The sequence below is a fragment of the Hyla sarda genome, chromosome 1 (assembly GCF_029499605.1).
Source record: "Hyla sarda isolate aHylSar1 chromosome 1, aHylSar1.hap1, whole genome shotgun sequence".
Classification (NCBI taxonomy): Eukaryota; Metazoa; Chordata; class Amphibia; order Anura; family Hylidae; genus Hyla; species Hyla sarda.
Window position 1 is genome coordinate 180,011,517 of NC_079189.1, and position 19,013 is coordinate 180,030,529.

The 19,013-nt window shown below is 40.4% G+C and overlaps 1 protein-coding gene across 7 annotated transcripts in view; it reads right to left on the minus strand.

The window, feature by feature from the left end:
• EGF (epidermal growth factor) overlaps positions 1-19,013 on the minus strand; it is a 184,477-nt gene that overhangs the window by 124,562 nt on the left and 40,902 nt on the right. For 6 of the 7 annotated variants that reach the window (XM_056564635.1, XM_056564618.1, XM_056564592.1 and 3 more), the window contains exons 2-3: positions 5,109-5,308; positions 1,275-1,456 (exon numbers count right to left, since the gene is read on the minus strand). In XM_056564635.1, coding sequence (XP_056420610.1) covers positions 1,275-1,456; positions 5,109-5,308 — 382 coding nt within the window. Of the gene's footprint in view, positions 1-1,274; positions 1,458-5,108; positions 5,309-19,013 lie in introns of those variants that run through there. The other variant, XM_056564644.1, reaches the window with a different exon arrangement.

The following is a 19,013-nucleotide window of genomic DNA, read 5'->3' on the forward strand; positions in this document are numbered from 1 at the left end:
TAGAAACACACTGGACAAAACAAACCCAATGTACTTGTACTACATTTTTGTAACACACAACATGCAATCTTTTGTACTTCAGGGTGTTATGCTTGTCAGTGTAAAACTTCCAGGAATGTAATTATAGGCTACAAGGAGTATACATATGGAAGACCCAGGGGCCTTCAGTAGTCTATCAGGTGACATGAAAATACACTGGCAGCTCGCAAACTTGGTTGCTTTTGACCATTGCATCTAAGCCTAAATGGTATAATCACAGACAATAGGCCATACTTACTGCTTACTGGTACAATTCCCACTATGATACAGATAAGCCACTATGCATATAGGTGATAACAGTTTCATGCACCCCAACAACTACTATCATTTCCATTCTTTCTCTTCACCCTCACAAGTGCAATAAAGTGGGGCTGCATGGAGCATGTGCATCACCACTCCATACAAACTCTATGGCCCAGATTTATCAAACTGCGTGAGAGAAAAAAATGTAGTGATTTTCCCCACAGCAACCAATCACAGTTCAGCTTTCACTTTATCTCAGCTTGTTAGCTGAGCTGTGATTGGTTGCTGTTGGAAAATCACTATTTTTTCTCTCACACAGTTTGATAAATCTGGGCCTATGTCACTCAAGGAAGCAGCCAAGATGAAAGTATTTTAAAGGGAACCTGTCAGCTGCAATTCACATTCCAAACTGCTGCTGTTAGATGTTAGGACAAGGAGACACAAGGTGCCTTTCATGTTTCTGTCTGTGCTTCCATAACATAGTAAAACTTGCTTATATTCTCTGGTGCCAAGTATCAAAGAGGCGTACCCAAGCCCCTTAAGTGAAGTGTTGAGGGGTGGAACACCTCCATGCTCCTTCTCCCATCCCTGTCCCTACTTGCTTGATTGACAGTCAGGGCTTAGCCACCAAATCTTGTTCCTGCACAGACCACAGGTGCAAGATTTGGTAACAGGGCTCAGCTTCCAGGTAACTGTCAATCAAGCAGGGACAGGGCTGGGATGGGAAGCAAGAAGGCCTTCCAAACATCAGCAATTCAGGGGCTTGGGAACACCTTTTTGACTTTTCACATAAGAGAATAAAAGCATTTTTCTTTCTTATGGAAGCACAGACAGATTTATGAAAGGTACCATCTGTCTCCATGCTCTAACAGCTATATAACAGTGTCCGCAGTTTGGAATGTGAGTCACAGCTAACAGATTCCCTTTAATAAATAAGATATTAATACGTTGTAAGACAAATCATCAAAGTAAGGTTCTAAAGTTGCATATACCCCTCTACTGGATCAACAGAAATGAAGGTGGGATGAACTAAACCTCTCAGAAGGATTCTAGCTTTCTTTCCACTCATGTCAGTCCACTCTATGGTTCCCTTCTGCTGGTTAGACCAGTAAATATTCCTGTTTTTCCAATCCACTGTGAATTGTGTTGCCCCTTTTATTACAGCACGCATTCTCTGAAATACAAAAACACCTGTGTTACCAGTAAGTCACATATTAGTGAAATAAGATTTTACTAACGCATGAGATTTTTCTTACTGGTACTTATATATACTATTTTTAAAGACATTTTTGAAGAATTTACTAATCCTCATGTGCCATATCCATCCGTGTGCTAAAGATTGGAACAAGGCAGGTACATGACATTTACTGTTAAAGGGGTATTCTAGTTCTCAGAAAATTGCATTTAAATAAAACCATTACCCCAAGATATATACAGTAACTTACTAATATAGCTAGCCCCCCAGAGCGGATAGCATGGGAGAGGGGGCACATGACTAGGGCCGTATAAGGATAAGAAGAGGAAAGGGGTAGTGCAAGAGTTAAGTGCTCAAGGAAGGGGCGGAGCAGGAGGAGTACCCCTTGTACACTGAACTTGGAGTACCCCTTGTACACTGTTTGAGCAACACTTTTCTGACATGTTTATGTTTGAAGGTTTAGTTACCAATAAGGGGTGGCTACAGCTACATTTTACTGATGAATTTACCAATCAAAAGGGATCATTTAAGTGAAAGCTACACAAAAAAGCAGAAGCATAAACTATTGTGCATTTTCCATCTGGACAGGGACTTACTAAACAATGTGGACCAAAATAGTAAATTACACAAAAACAATTTGCACAATGTAGCTAATGTGTTAAACACCCAACAAACAACAGAACACCCCCCCACCCCGAACCCCCCCCCCCCCCACCCTTCTTGTTCTGTATGTCCGTGGCATAAAAAAATAACTACAAGGGAGATAATTTGATTGATATTGGCAGTAGAAGGAACATTCGGCCTAAAGGATGGAAGAAACATGTGAAGGACCTTGTCTGAAAGAAAAACTGAAACTCAATTACTCTCTTAGCAGTTGTAATTGCTACGGGGAAGGTAACGTTCTAAAAGAGGAAAGAAAAGGACCTCCAAAAGCTCAGAGACTAACACGGTGGCTTTAGGACCAAATAGATAAACAGGGAAAAATGAAGAAACTATGGGGATAAGTGAACTAGAAGGAGAAAGATAGACAAAATATAAATGTAGAGGCGGGAGGAAACAACCAATAGAAACACTGGCAGGTGACAGGCCCATACAACTTTATGTATAATCCCCAGACAGCAATAGAGGGTGACCTCTTGTAAATGTTTCAGACCAAAGAGCAATATGTGTACCCTGGTGGCATTAAACATGTGGTACAGAATTTTGTACAATTTTATGGGGAGTGAAACTTGGAAAAAAAGGAAAACTCTAGACTGAGACGGTACGAATGGATTTGGACATCCCCCTCCCCAATCTAGTAAATTATGTACCCCCTTAAAGGGGTATTCCAGGGAAGTAAAACTTATCCCCTATCCACAAGATAGGAAATACATTTCTGATCGCGGGGGGACCGAACACTGGGCCCCCTACCACGATCTCCTGTAAGGGGGCCAGCTAGCCCTTGTCCTCGTCACGCTCTGATCCCGATCCTTGGAGATGAGCTTCAGTGGCAGCCTACTCAGCAAATCATCAGCTGAGCTGGGACCCCAGAGGTCAGACCCTCCACTTTCAGAAGCCTCAGCAGTCAGACTACTGATGAAGTGTGACCAAGAAGTTAAGAAACAAGAAATCACTGGATACCAAGTGTGAAATTAAAACAAATGGACATCAGGGAGTTAAGACAACAAGCTACATGGCACGAATGACTGGACAGGGAGCTAGGGGCCCTTTGAAACAGACTGACTGCTGCCACGACATGAGCGTCTGTCTGGTAATTTTGTATATTTTTATGGATCTTTTACATTTTGATGAACATGCGGACAGGATCACATGAATGATCACTGGATTGTCGGTGCTGCCCTTTACTTCCATCAGTCGTTGGCCACACTTCCCCTATTACATATGTAAATGTACTGCTGACAAACAAGTATTTTAAAACCTGCTAAAGCATGCTATCTGCTGGAAAACAAACATATGTTCTTTTTTTGGCTGATTGCTGGGCCTGTCACACGGCAATTTCAGCCTGCTCGACAAATTCCCTGTATCATAGTAGGGCCCTTTGACAACAAAATATAGAGCACCAGGGACTAAAATGGATGGATATCAGGTAGTAAGAAAATAAAACCCACAAGGACGAAGCATCAACACCCCCAAGGTTAGGGCACTAGCTAACCAAAACACAGTGTAGCAAGTGATGAGGCACAAACCAATAGACAAGAGGGACTTGACAACATAAATCTCTAGAAACATTACTCTAGGTCATTTTTTGTCTAATGTGAAAAAAAGCTTTGCTTAGACCAGGATTCGTGGCGCTGATCAGGACACAGGACTCACAGGATCAGGATAACATCCAACAGACTTTAATACTAATAATGCAACGCATTTCGCTGCGTATGCGCAGCGAAACGCATTGCATTATTGGTATTAAAGTCTGTTGGATGTTATCCTGATCCTGTGAGTCCTGTGTCCTGATCAGCGCCACGAATCCTGGTCTAAACTAAGCTTTTTTTCACATTACCCTACTCTTTTCCAGGAAGGCTGCAGATGGACCTTATATAACTACACACCTGTACCATTGTTGTGCATGTTGCTACACAACCCTATCTGTTAAGCGGTATTGAATTCCCCTATCTTCCTACCATTACCACCTATGTTACTTCACAAGGAGCGCCTTTGCTGTTTTCTTTTTATTTTTTTGTCTAAGACAGATTGATAAATCTGAGCCAGTGGACTAAACTGCTACATATCCTGAACTAGGATTTATAATGGGTGCCCATAAAATAAAGGGCATATAGGCTTATTTTTAAAGGGGCACTCCACTGGAAAACATTTTCTTTTAAATCAACTAGTGCCAGAAAGTTAAACAGATTTGTAAATTACTTCTATTAAAAAATCTTATTCCTTCTAGTACTTATCAGCTGCTGTATGCTCCACAGCAAGTTCTTTTCTTTTTGAATTTCCTTTCTGTCTGACCACAAGTTCTCCCTGCTGACACCTCTGTCCACGTCTGGAACTGTCCAGAGCAGGATAGGTTTTCTAGGGATTTGCTTGTACTCTAGACAGTTCCTAAAATAGACAGATGTGTCAGCAGAAAGCACTGTGGTCAGGTAGAAAAGGATTCCAGAAAGAAATACATCTTCCTCTGGAGCATACAGCAGATAATAAGTACTGGAAGGATTAAGATTTTTAAATAGAAGTAATTTTCAAATCTTTTTAACTTTCTGGCACCAGTTGATAATTTTTTTTTCCAGAGTACCCTTTTAAGCTATTTTTTAATTAATCTCCTGTGATTTGCACATTTAGAAAAGAGATAAAGATGCTGTAAAAAGATATGGTGGCTATAAACTTTATTCATATCTTTACCCTGATCTCTTTCAGGAAAACTATCCAGCCATTATTTTCTGCTCCATGGCAAGTAAAACATTCACAAATCTGCCAAAAAGGGCTGAGAAGAATGTAGTTATTTGTGCTCAAGAGCAAGAGTCTGAATTCAATAAAAATTCTACTACAGCAACAGCAATTTGTTTTAGTAAAAAACTAATCAAAAATACAAATTTTGCTCACATCTTCTATGATGTCAATGATAGGTATTACCTTTATAGTTACATTTACAGATGCTGACATTTTTATTTATTAGTTAATGACAATTTACCTCACGTTTACTTTTATTTAACAATATCCTCTGTATAAATCCTCTGTTAGGATCAAGCCAGTAAAGTCTTTGTTCCTGATAGTCAAAATCCAGCAACACCGAAGATCCTGCGCTCCGCACTATGGTCTTGAGATTAGTGCCATCAATGTCAATGCTAAGAATATCTTTTCCACGGCTGAACAACAGGAAAGGTGGTGGACCTGAAAAATATAGATGGGCAAGAAATGTCAACTTTTTGGGGGGCAAAAACTGCTTTATTAGTTCATTAATGAGTATGCCATAGACACTTAGGAAGCACCAGAGGTCATGTATTTTAATTTAGCATTCACGATTACACGATATAGATTTTCATGTATAAAGATAATATAGGACCCAGTTAAAGTAGTATTTCCATCTAATTATGCCATGATATTGATGGGGGCCTGTCCTGTGGAACCTCAACCATTCAAAGAATGAAGGGGCCGCAGATAGATTTTATGTTGTGTCCACTTCATTAGTCTTTCCTGACCAGCTTTGCCCTACTACCCACTGTGCAGGAAACTATAGTACAGATAGATCCATTTAAGTCAATTCAGGTCTCGCTGCAGTTCCCTTTTTATTGGAAGTAAGCAACACATAGTAAGATGGAGCATTGGAAGGACCCTTCCACTATTAAAAAAAAAAAGTATCTAAAGTGAAAAAACAGGTTGCTACTTGAAATTAACCTCTAATGTCATATAAAAATGTCTTCTTGGCTAAGATCACAACAATATATTTAGCCTCTATGCACAGCATAAATGGGGTATAGGAGATTAGCTGTGTAGAACTAGTCAAATAGGGGAAAAAAGCAGTCAGAGACAGGGACACAGTAACAATGTCTAAACAGGGCTTCTCCTGTTTTTATTTTTTAGTAACAAAACAAATGCAGCCTTTAAATTCAGGTACAAATGAATACATAAAAAAGCCTGCTTGTCCAGAACTCGTTCGCTCTCTGTACAGGTGGCTTACTACCAGCCAGTCAAGAAAAGTCACCAAAAATGTGTTCTTCACACAAGGTAAATGTCTCCTTTAGGACTCCAGCTCTCATCAAAGGTTCCTCACAGCCTCTCAGTGTAGACTTCTGTAAGCACAATATTATTCGGTCTCAACACATGAGGCTGACCTGAAAATCTGGACTGGCTCTGGAAAGGTGTTGTAAGGTTACTACCAAACTACTAAATCTGCCATTCATCTTACCGAGCTTTCCCTGGATGGGATATGCACTTCTCAAAACTGGTGTCAGCGTAGAACCAGTACCTTAGGGAAATATATGAAAAACTTATATTTCAGATCTGGGGTATCTAAGTAAATACTCCTCAATCATCAATGCATAATATGCAAAATATATACCCCCATAATGAATGCTGCTATATGACCTCTTAGATACATACAAACTTACAAAAAAAAAAAACTGGAGTCATTTGAACCATAATTATTACAAAGTATAAAAATCTTTATTAATGTATATCGCATAAAAATGGAGGGATTCCACCCAAGGCGGGATAAAACAAAAAGGGTGCCACTCGGGTGTCACAATCACTGCTCATATTACATCAATACTGCCAAAAAATGACTTGCATACATAACGCAAAAACTGTTATAATACAGAAAGGTATGAATAACACTAAATAATAGATGATACATATAAGCATAATACTTCACCATACCAATACTGTTGAGGGGCAGAAGGACACCGGAGCGACACCACCCCAACGCGGCCAACCCCAAGGTTGGGGTGGTGTTGCTCCGGTGTCCTTCTGCCCATCAACAGTATTGGTATGGTGACGAATTATGCTTATATGTATCATATATTATTTAGTGTTCTTCATACTTTTTTGGCAGTATTGATGTAATATGAGCAGTGATTGTGACACCCGAGTGGCACCCTTTTTGTTTCTTTTTAAATACTTTCGTCTTTACATAGTTGAATGTGCTGACAACAAAATCACGCAAAAATTATCAATGGAAATCAAATTTATCAACCCATGGAGGTCTGGATATGGAGTCACACTGAAAATCAAAGTGGAAAACCACACTACAAGCTGATCCAACTTTAATGTAATGTCCCTAAAACAAGTCAAAATGACGCTCAAGAGTGTGTGTGGCCTCCACGTGCCAGTGTGATCTCCCTACAATGCCTGGGCATGCTCCTGATGAGGTGGCTGATGGTCTCCTGAGGGATGTCCTCCCAGACCTGGACTAAAGCACCCGCCAACTCCAACTCCTAGACAGTCTGTGGTGCAACGTGGCGTTGGTGGATGGAGCGAGACATGATGTCCCAGATGTGCTCAATCGGATTATGGTCTGGGGAGCGGGTGGGCCAGTCCATAGCATCAATGCCTTCCTCTTGCAGGAACTGCTGACACACTCCAGCCACTTGAGGTCTAGCATTGTCTTATATTAGAGGGAACCCAGGGTCAACCGCACCAGCATATGGTCTCACAAGGGGTCTGAGGATCTAATTTCGGTACCTAATGGCAGTCAGGCTACCTCTGGCAAGCACATGAATGACTGTGCAGCCCCCCAAAGAAATGCCAACCCACACCATTACTGACCCACCGCCAAACCAGTCATGCTGGAGGATGTTGCAGGCAGCAGAACGTTCTCCACGGTGTCTCCAGACTCTTTTCACATCTGTCACATGTGATCAGTGTGAACCTGCTTTCACTGTGGAGAGCACAGGGTTCCAGTGGCGAATTTGCCAATCTTGGTGTTCTCTGTCAAATGCCAAAAGTCTTGCATGGTGTTGGGCTGTAAGCACAACCCCCACCTGTGGATGTTGGGCCCTCATACCACCCTCATGGAATCTGTTTCTGACCGATTGAGTGCACATTTGTGTCCTGCTGGAGGTCATTTTGCAGGGCTCTGGCAGTGCTCCTACTTGTACAAAGGCGGAGGTAGCGGTCCTGCTGCTGGGTTGTTGCCCTCCTACGGCCTCCTCCACATCTCCTGATGTACTGGCCTGTCTCCTGGTAGCGCCACCATGCTCTGGACACTATGCTGACAGACACAGCAAACCTTCTTGCCACAGCTGGCATTGATGTGCCTTCCTGGATGAGCTGCACTACCTGAGCCACTTGTGTGGGTTGTAGACTCCGTCTCATGCTACCACTAGAGTTAAAGCACTTCCAGTATTCAAAATGACCAAAACTTTAGCCAGGAAGCATAGGAACTGAAAAGTGGTCTGTGGTCACCACCTGCTGAACCATTTTTTGTTATTGGACTTGTCTTGCTAATTGCCTATAATTTACACCTGTTGTCTGTTCCATTTGCACAACAGCATGTAAAATTGATTGTCAATCAGTGTTGCTTCCTGAGTGGACAGTGTGATTTAACAGAAGTGTGATTGACTTGGAGTTACATTGTGTTGTTTAAGTGTTCCCTTTATTTTTTTGAGCAGTGTACATTATTAAAGATTATAGTTCAAATTACTCCAGTTTTTTTCTTTTGTAAGTTTCTTAGGGATAATGTAGCATTCCCCAATGATCATTCCTATCACTGTCTCACAGGGGATATATTCTTTGTATGTTGAAAGTACTGGGGCTATTACTAACCAGAAATATCCCTAAAGAGTGTCCTATTGTCATGCATTTATCTGTCAGTTGCATGAAATATTTTTAAAAAGTGCAGTTTAGTTTAAAAAAAAAAAAACACAGTATTTAATACAACTGGTCTGACCAGTTTGCACAGAATAACTATTGCAGCTACTGGTAAAGGCATTTCCTAATTGAAAGGTTTCTGTGCTACAGATTGTTTACACTGAACAATATAGTGTGAGAATATGTTAAAAATGTACACATTGCATACGTAAGTGGCAAACATATGCTGAACCTGTCCATTCCTCCTGAGAGAGATCAGATCTGGAAGCACATTTTGTAAGCCAGGAAACCCCCTTTAACCCCTTAAGGACACAGCCCATTTGAGCCTAAAGGACGCAGAAAATTTTAGTTTTACGTTTCTGTTTTTTCCTCCTCGCCTTCAAAAAATCATAACTCTTTTATATTTTCATCCACAGACTAGTATGAGGGCTTGTTTTTTGCGCGACCAGTTGTCCGTTGTAATGCCATCACTCACTTTACCATAAAATGTATGGAGCAACCAAAAAAATGCTATTTGTGTGGGGAAATTAAAAAGAAAACCGCAATTTTTCTAATTTTGGAAGGTTTCTTTTTCACGCCGTACAATTTATGGTAAGAATGACATGTGTTATTTATTCTTTGGGTCAATATGATTAAAATGATACCCATGATAACATACATTTCTATTACTGTTGCGCTTAAAAAAAATCACAAACTTTTTAACCAAATTAGTGCGTTTAAGATCCCCCTATTTTGAAGACCAATAACTTTTTCATTTTTCCGTATAAGCAGCGGTATGAGGGCTCATTTGTTGCGCCTTGATCTGTACTTTTTATTGATACCACATTTGCTTATATAAAACTTTTAATACATTTTTATAGAGTTTTTTGGAATAAAATGTTAGAAAAAAAGCAGCTATTTTGGACTTTTTTTTTTTACGTTCACGCCGTTCACCATACGGTATCATTAACATTTTCATTTTAATAGTTCAGATATTTACGCACGCGGCGATATCAAATATGTATATAAAAAAAATGTTTACACTTTTTGGGGGTGAAATAGGGGAAATGGGACAATTTACATTTTTATTGGGGGAGGGGTTTTTTCACTTTTTTTTTTTGCCTAATTTTTTTACACTGTATAACTATTTATAGCAATCATTTGATTGCTAATCCTGTTCAGTGCTATGTATAGGACATAGCACTGATCAGTGTTATAGGTCATCTTCTGCTCTGGTCTGCAGGAAGGCAGATCAGAGCAGAAGACTCCAGGAAGACAGCGGAGCCAGGTGAGGGACCTCCGTCTGCTGTGGTGGATGATCGGATTGCCGCATTGATCACGGCATCTGAGGGGTTAATGGCGGACATCCGCGGGATCGCGGATGTCCACCATTACCGGCGGGTCCCTGGCTGCGATCAACAGCCGGGACCTGCCGCGCATGATCCGGGCATCGCTCCGATGCCCGCGGTTATGCTTAGGACGTAAATGTACATCCTGGTGCGTTAAGTACCACCTCACCAGGACGTACATTTACGTCCTTCGTCCTTAAGGGGTTAAAGGGGTACTCCGGTGGAAAACAATTTTTTTTTAATAAACTGGTGCCAGAAAGTTAAACAGATATGTAAATTACTTCTATTTAAAAATCTTAATCCTTCCAGTTCTTATCAGCCGCTGTGTGCTACAGAGGAAGTTCTTTTCTTTTTTTAATTTCTTTTCTGTCTGACCACAGTGCTCTCTGCTGACACCTCTGTCCATGTCAGGAACTGTCCAGAGCAGGAGCAAATCCCCATAGAAAACCTATCCTGCTCTGAACAGTTCCTGACATGGGCAAAGGTGTTAGCAGAGAGCACTGTGGTCAGACAGAAAATAAATTAAAAAAGAAAAGAACTTCCTCTGTAGCATACAGTGGCTGTTAAGTACTGAAAGGATTAAGATTTTTAATAGAAGTCATTTATAAATCTGTTTAACTTTCTGGCACCAGTTAATTTAAAAAAAAAATTGTTTTCCTCCGGAGTACCTCACACATACCTCACACATAGTATAGTATTAGAACATCACATTACCATATCATACCATATACGATCTTTGCTTCTGTCTATTTGTTTGCACATTTAAAGATCACTCTAACAACATGGGGGGGGTGTATTATCTTAACCCCTTAAGGACCGGGCGTTTTTCCGTTTTTGCTCTTTCATTTTTTCCTCCTTACCTTTAAAAAAATCATAACTCTTTCAATTTTGCACCTAAAAATCTGTATTAAGGCTTATTTTTTGCGCCACCAATTCTACTTTGTAATGATATCAGTAATTTTACCCAAAAATCTATGGCGAAACGAAAAAAAAATAATTGTGTGACAAAATTGAAAAAATACAGCCATTTTGTAACTTTTGGGGGCTTCCGCTTCTACGTAGTACAATTTTCGGTAAAAATGACACCTTATCTTTATTCTGTAGGTCCATACAGTTAAAATGATCCCCTACTTATATAGGTTTGATTTTGTATCACTTCAGAAAAAAAATCCTAACTACATGCAGGAAAATGTATACGTTTAAAATTGTCATCTTCTGACCCCTATAACTTTTTTATTTTTCTGTGTTCAGGTCGCTATGAGGGTTAATTTTTTGTGCCGTGATCTGAAGTTTTTGTCGGTACCATTTTTGCATTGATCTGACTTTTTGATCGCTTTTTATTCATCTTTTCATGATATAAAAAGTGACCAAAAATACGCTATTTTGGAATTTTTTTGCGCGTACGCCATTGACCGTGTGGTTTAATTAGCAGTATATTTTTTTAATTCGGACATTTCCGCACGTGGCGATACCACATTTGTTTATTTTTGTTTTTATTTACACTGGTTTTTTTTTTAATTATTGGAAATGCCGGACGATTCAAACTTTTATTAGGGGAAGGGATAATTCAAAGGGTTAATGATTTTTTTACACTTTTCTTTTGCAATATTATAGCCCTCATAGGGGGCTATAACATTACATTTACTGATCTTTAACAGTGTTCAATGCATCTCCATAGAGATGCAATGATCAGTGTTTTCAGCGATTGATTGCTCAAGCCTGGATCTCAATCAATTTCACATGCAATTATAGGCATATATATAAATTATAGGCATTTAGCAAGACACCCCAATAAAGGAGTGGTTCTGCAGGTGGTGACCACAGACCACTTCTCAGTTGCTATGCTTCCAGGCTGATGTGACAGAGATGACAGAGTCTGGAGACACCGTGAAGAGCATTCTGCTGCCTGCAACATCCTCCAGCATGACCGGTTTGGCGGTGTGTCAGTAATGGTGTGCTGGGGGCATTTCTTTAGGGGGCCTCACAGCCCTACATGTGCTTGCCAGAGGTAGCAGGACTGCCATTAGGTACCGAAATGAGATCCTCAAACCCATTGTGAGACCATATGCTGGTGCGGTTGGCCCTGGGTTCCTCCTAATGCAAGACAATGCTAGACCTCATGTGGCTGGAGTGTGTCAGCAGTTCCTGCAAGAGGAATGCATTGATGCTATGGACAGGCCCACCCATTACCCAGACCTGTGTGTAGGGGAGATGGTGCTTAGCACATGGTGGTTTACAATGGCACAGGGGGATCAGAGATAGGGGAATTGAAATTGGACAGTTAATAAATCTAAATTAACCCCCTCCCTAATAATTTAAAATCACCCCCCCCCTTTTCCCATCTATATATATATATACGTATATAAAACTCAATGGCAGGCATATTCAAAGATTGATGTATTTTTCTGCACGTTTTATCTTTTACGTTAATTATTAATTTACTTGGGATTTACAAAGCCCCCCCCCCCCGTTTTTTTTATATATGGTTATAAAATTTTCGCGCCACTTTTTGGATTTTTCACACCAAGTAGTTACTTTTCTGCACCATTTTTGCCGAGCTACGTGCCAAAATTGCAACCTTGGGAAAAAACTGGCGGGGCAAGCTATATCTGAGGAAGAAAAAACGAAAATGCAAAAATAAAAATGACCTGGTCTTTAACCCCTTCGTTTTTTCATTTTTGTTTTTTCCTCCTTCCCTTCTAAAAATCATAAAGCTTTCAATTTTGCACCTACAGACCCATAAAAAGGCTTGTTTTTTACATCACAAATTGTGCTTTGTAATGAAATCACTTATTTTATAATATAACCTGCTACGAAACCCCCCAAAAAATATTTGTGGGGTGAAGTAAAAAAAGAAACACCATTTTGTAAATTTTGGGGACTCCCGTTTCTAAGCAGTGCACTTTTGGGTCAAAATGATACGATATCTTTACAAGCATACCCAATTTATATAGGTTTTATTTTATTTTAATTCTTAAAAAAATTATTAACTACATGCACCAAAATTAGTATGTTTAAAACTGGCATCTTCTGACTCCTATAACTTTTTGCACTGTGGTCTGTAGTTTTTATCAGAACCATTTTTGTTTTGATGGGACTTTTTGATCGCTTTTTATTAATATTTTTATGGTATATGAAGTGACCAAAAATTTTCAATTTTGGACTTTGTTTTTTTTTTACATGTACGCCATCGATTGTGTGGTTTAGCAAACCTTATATTTTAATAGTTCGGACATTTAAGCATGCGGTGGCACCACATATGATTAATTTTATTCTTTATTACATTATTTTATTTAAAAAAATGGGAAAAGGGAGGCGATTTAAACTTTTAATAGGGAAAGGCGTTAGTGAACTTTTATTAAAAAAATGTTTACACTTCTATTTTTATAATGAAATTTTAATTAATTTTTAATAAAATGTGTGTGTGTTTCACTTTTTTCTAATTTTTTTAGGTAGTACTACTACTCCCAGTATGGAGAAGACTGTACCATGATGGTAGTAGTAGTACGGAGCGGCTCTATACAGCACTCGCATCTCTGCTCTGTACTAGAATAGAAATTTACATCACTCATTCATATATTCCGGCCAGAGTGGGGATTGGCTGGATGGTTGCAGCCAATGCCCGCTCTCAGAGGGAAATATGAATGAGTGATGTTCTATTCATATCACTGGCCAGAGTATAGTTTTGATGTGAACCGTGCCAACCTTGCAGAAAACCAACATACACAGTTTTGAATATATATCGGGAATTTAATGCGCCAAAATTTTGCCGCGAAAATTTATTGTTTTCTTGTGACAAGCTTTGAATATCCCCCTCAATGTGTGTGTGTGTGTGTGTGAGTATGTATGTGTGTATGTTCCAGCATCACTTCCAAACAGCTGAAGATATTTAGATAAAACTTGGTACACGTTACTTATATGCTGACTACAAACATAGGATAGATAAATTAACCGTAACCCACCCCCATTTGCGAGGGTCGTGGTTTTTGTTAAAAGTCCCATGCAAGTCTATGGGAAATGTATGTTCCAGCATAAATTCCAAATGGCTGGAGATATTTTGATGAAACTTAGTACACATGTTACTTTTTTTTACTTTTATAGCTATCACGCCCCCTCCCATAGGCTTGCATGGTGTCACATGGGGGCGGAGGCGTGACGTCACACACCGCCGGCCCAAAGGTCGCCCGTAATCAGACCCGGAGCGAACACACTCCGGGGACTGATTACAAACGGGGTGCCGCGTGCATGATCACAGGCGTCCCCAGTGGCGGGACTCCCGCAATCAGGCATCTTATCTCCTATCCTTTGGATAGGGGATAAGATGTGTAAGCACCGGAGAACCCCTTTAAGCTTCCCGGCTCTGCAGTGTTTGCTTGTAGAGCCGGAAAGTTTAATTCAGAAGCTGGACATGAGGGGGCGATTCCGGGACAGTGGGACATGACCCCAAAAACGGGAATGTCCCGCCGGATCCGGGATGGTTGGGAGGTATGGTAGGATAGCCAGTTCATTCTGTGTATAAAGTATAGGGCAGCATTACTTTGCTTTGATGTAATACTGTGTAATTTGATTCTGTACACTAGGTATTGTTTTTCTGACACATATATGGTTTACACATGAGGTTGGGGTTTTGGATGGACTGAGCAGTATTATCTGCCTACCATTTATATACATGGGCCCTCTTGAGGGTGGTCCCCTCATGTTTTTGTAGCAGGTTGCTCTGATTAGAGCAATTTTAATTGTTTTTAATTGTACTGTGTGTTTTTTGTATCAATGTATTTTTGTATATAATTTGCTAACAAAGATTCATAATTTACACAGAATATTGTTGTTACTTATAGTATAACTGCTTTTTTCTCCTTTTGTTTTGTATATGAACTTGACTGACAGAAGGAGATTTTCCCAAGTACTTTGCTTACTGCCAGGCTTTGACAATTTACCTTTGTGCTGGGTATTCCTGAGATGTGGCATGGCTGTGGAATTTAGTAGACTTTTCTTCTCCATGAGCTTCTCCTCTTGGTACCTCAGCTTACAATCTGGAACACACTCTCTCCACTAAACTGCTACTGTAGCTAGACACACTAGACTGCACTCCAACAAGTCTGAGTTTTTAAATAAGGACATACTGAGAGGGGGACACACAGAGGGGGGACATGCTGAATAGGGACATACTGAGGGGGACATGCTGAATAGGGATGTGGTGCTGGGAGAGGAAATGTGGTGTCTAGGGTGTTGCGGTAATTGTGTAGGGTCTGGTGGTATTAACCCTTGAATGTCATGATGCCAGGGTGCGGTTTCCTCAATAGTAATGTTCCTAACCCCAACCGTCCAGGGAGACACAAACGGCAGAGAGAAATAATGGAATGTCCACAGCAGATTTTATGAGGAAAACTACTTACAGCTTTTATGCAACGGTATGGAACATAACAGTCTCTTAAGAGTGAACCGGGATACAGGTTCCTCACAGGTTTGCTGGGACTTGGAAGCAATGAGCTTTTAATGCTAGCCACTGTGCTACTATTTTAGAATATTTAAGTTGATAGTAGTCACACAGGATTCAGTAGTTTGAGCTTTGAGTAACTCACGTTTTGTGGCTGCAGGTTCTTAGGCTTTGGGCCTAGCTTGAATTGAATTGATGCTGATGCTTGTGCTGAGATGTGCTTTGCTTGATAATCCGGAATTAAGAGCAAGAATTGATTGACTACAGCCCTTTATCTAATAAGGGGCTGGACTAAAGCTCATTGGTCAGCAAACCTGTAAGTTATGAACCCAAAGGTCCTTAAGCATTTTATACCTTACAACTGTGTATCACGTGACCACTAAGGTCCTGTACATATATCTCCTATACATTAAATCAATATGTACACACTTTACTTAAGACGACTAGGGGTAAGCCCTACAGGAGAGCCCTATAGACATGGAGGAACTCTAGCTGCGGGGACCTTAGACAAGGACAGGACCAGGTCCTGTACCGGGACACCACCGGGACTGGGGGGGACATGCTGAATGGGTACATACTGAGGGGGGACATACTGAGAGGGGACATGCTGAAAAGGAACATTCTGAGGGTGAGACATGCTAAATAGGGACATACTGAGGGGGACATGCTCAATGGGGACATATTGGGAGGGGACATGCTGAATAGGTTCATACTGGGGGAAATACTAAAAGGTGACATGCTGAATGGTGTCATACTGAGGGGGAGACATGCTGAGTAGGGACATGCTGAGTAGGGACAAACTGAGAGGGATATGCTGAATGGGGACTTACTGAGGGGGGGCACATGCTGAATAGGGACATACGGGGGGTGGATGCTGAATGGGGACATACTGAGAAGGGATTTGCTGAATGGGGACATACTGAGGGAAGGACATGCTGAATAAGGACATACTGTGGGGGGGACATGCTGAGTAGGGACAAACTGAGAGTGGTTATGCTGAATGGGGATTTACTGAGGGGGGGGGGGACACATGCTGAATAGGGACATACCGGGGGGACATGCTGAATGGGGACATACTGAGAAGGGATTTCCTGAATGGGGACATACTGAGGGAAGGACATGCTGAATAAGGAAATACTGTGGGGGAACATGCTAAATGGGGACAAACGGAGAGGGGGATGTGCTGAATGGGGAATACTAGGGGGGAGGACATGCTGATTGGGGACATACAGAGGGGAAGGACATACTGAATAGGGACATACTGAGAGGGGACAGGCTAAATGGGAACATACTGAGTGGGGGACATGCTGAATGGGGACATGCTGAGGGGGGACATGCTGCATAGAGACATGCTGAGTCGCAGCGGCATTGCTAGGGAGGTGCAGGGGGTGCATGCCGCATCGGGTGACACCACCAAAATGGGGTAACACACCTTTGTAGGTGGAAAAATAAAAAAGTTATAGGGGTGACAACATAGTAATAAACAAAAATGTTTCTTTTCAAAGTTTTTTTTTTTTTTTAACCATAAAACGAAACAAATTATTCAAGTTGGGTATCATGTATTATTTTTTTCCTTCTCTCTCCCTGGCTGGTGGCTATAGAGTGTAGGGGAGTATTGTTCCTAGTGTGTCTGTAATGTATAATACACAAACTGTAAATGGATTCGATAAAATGTGCATATATGTTGTATGGTTGTTAATAACTTTTCAAATAAAAAGGATAAATAAAAATTAAAAAGTTTGGTATCATTGGAATTGTACTGACCCATACAATAAAGTTAGCATGTCAAATTTACCATATTTTAAACTGTGAAAAAATTATTGCCCTACAAAATTGTGCAATTCCGTATTTTTTTTTTCAATTTTCCCTCTACATATATATATTTTTGTTTCGTAACAAATTGTATGATAAAAAAAAAGTGTATCAGTGGACAACTCTTCATGCAGAAAAAAGCATTTTTTTCTCAAGTTGCCTGGGGGAGGATGGGGGAGGGGTGTTGGTGACTAGTGTTGCTCGCGAATATTCGCAATTCGAATATTATTCGCGAATATCGCATATTCGCGAATTCGCGAATTTCGCGAATATAGCGCTATATATTCGTAATTACGAATATTCGTTTTTTTTTTTTTTTTTTCTTCACAGTACACATCACAGTGATCATCCCTCTCTGCTTCCAGCTTGTGTGGTGTAAAGAAGGCTGTAATACTACTGTGTGAGACTGGCGTGCGAAAATTCGCATATACGAAAATTAGCATATGCTAAGTTTCGCATATGCGAATTTCCATATATACTAATTTTCGCATGCGTGTATTTTCGCATACGCGAAAATAAAACGAGAATATAACGAATATGCGAATATTCGCGAATATATGACGAATATTCGTCCATATATTCGCGAATATTCGCGAATTCGAATATGGCCTATGCCGCTCAACACTATTGGTGACTGAGAATGGGGTGGGTTGGTGGTGAAGGGGTCGGGATTGGGCACAAAAATGCAGCTTCGCTTGTGTAGGCAGAAATCCTTGCACCATCCCTGAGTATAAGGTATTATCAAGAAAATAATCTTTGCTATGGTTACATAAATATATATATATATATATATATATATATATATGTATATATTATTTATTTTATAGTCTATTAGTGCTTTTGGAGGGGAAATGGAATTAACTAGGTGGACCAGTGTTGTGTGCTTGCGCCCCAGGCTGAATTTTGCCAAATAGCCAGTTAATCTACCTTCAACTAACACTATTTCTTGGTACACAAATATCTAGCTAACCCTAAGAATATTACCATCCAGATTTACATCTGTGCAGTTGCATTAATAAGCCATTTGTATAAAATACAAATCTGAATAATGGATACTTCAGTCACAACCATCAAGAATCTCCATAAATTCAGCATAGTTTTCAATTAAGCATGACGCACCCTGACATTTTAGTGCCCCTGGTATCCCAGCAACTGTGGTATTATAGAGGCCGTGTCCTGAAAAAAAGTAGCTTAACAAAATACAAAGGCACTCTGCAGCATCGTGCCAGGCTGTTGTGAATAGAAGGATGAACTGCCCGAAGCAGGAATGAAAAGCCCCTTTATGTTACCTTAACGCATAATGCGTTAGAGGAACAAGTGAGAATAATGAACAATCTCCAATCCTTGGCAGCTCTCAATGGTACTGTAGACAAACACACATTTTACACTCATCTGAAGGCATGAGAAAGACCCCGATGAGGCAGAGCAGGGCATTAGTATGCAAAGCAGGAAGAGACAGGGACATGAATGTTAAGCCGTAGCTTTGGGCAGATATTAATGCATAAACCTTTTTATTGAATTATACTTCCACAACTAATACTAATATGTGTTCCAAACATTTTCATCAGTATAGTACTATGGGCAAGAATCTATAGAAAAGAGCACCTTTAATGCCAAGAGTACTGAACTCTGAAGTTTAAAACATATTAATAATGGAGCAATTGCCAATCCCTGGATAAAGTTACATTTGGGTATATTAAATGCCAGCATC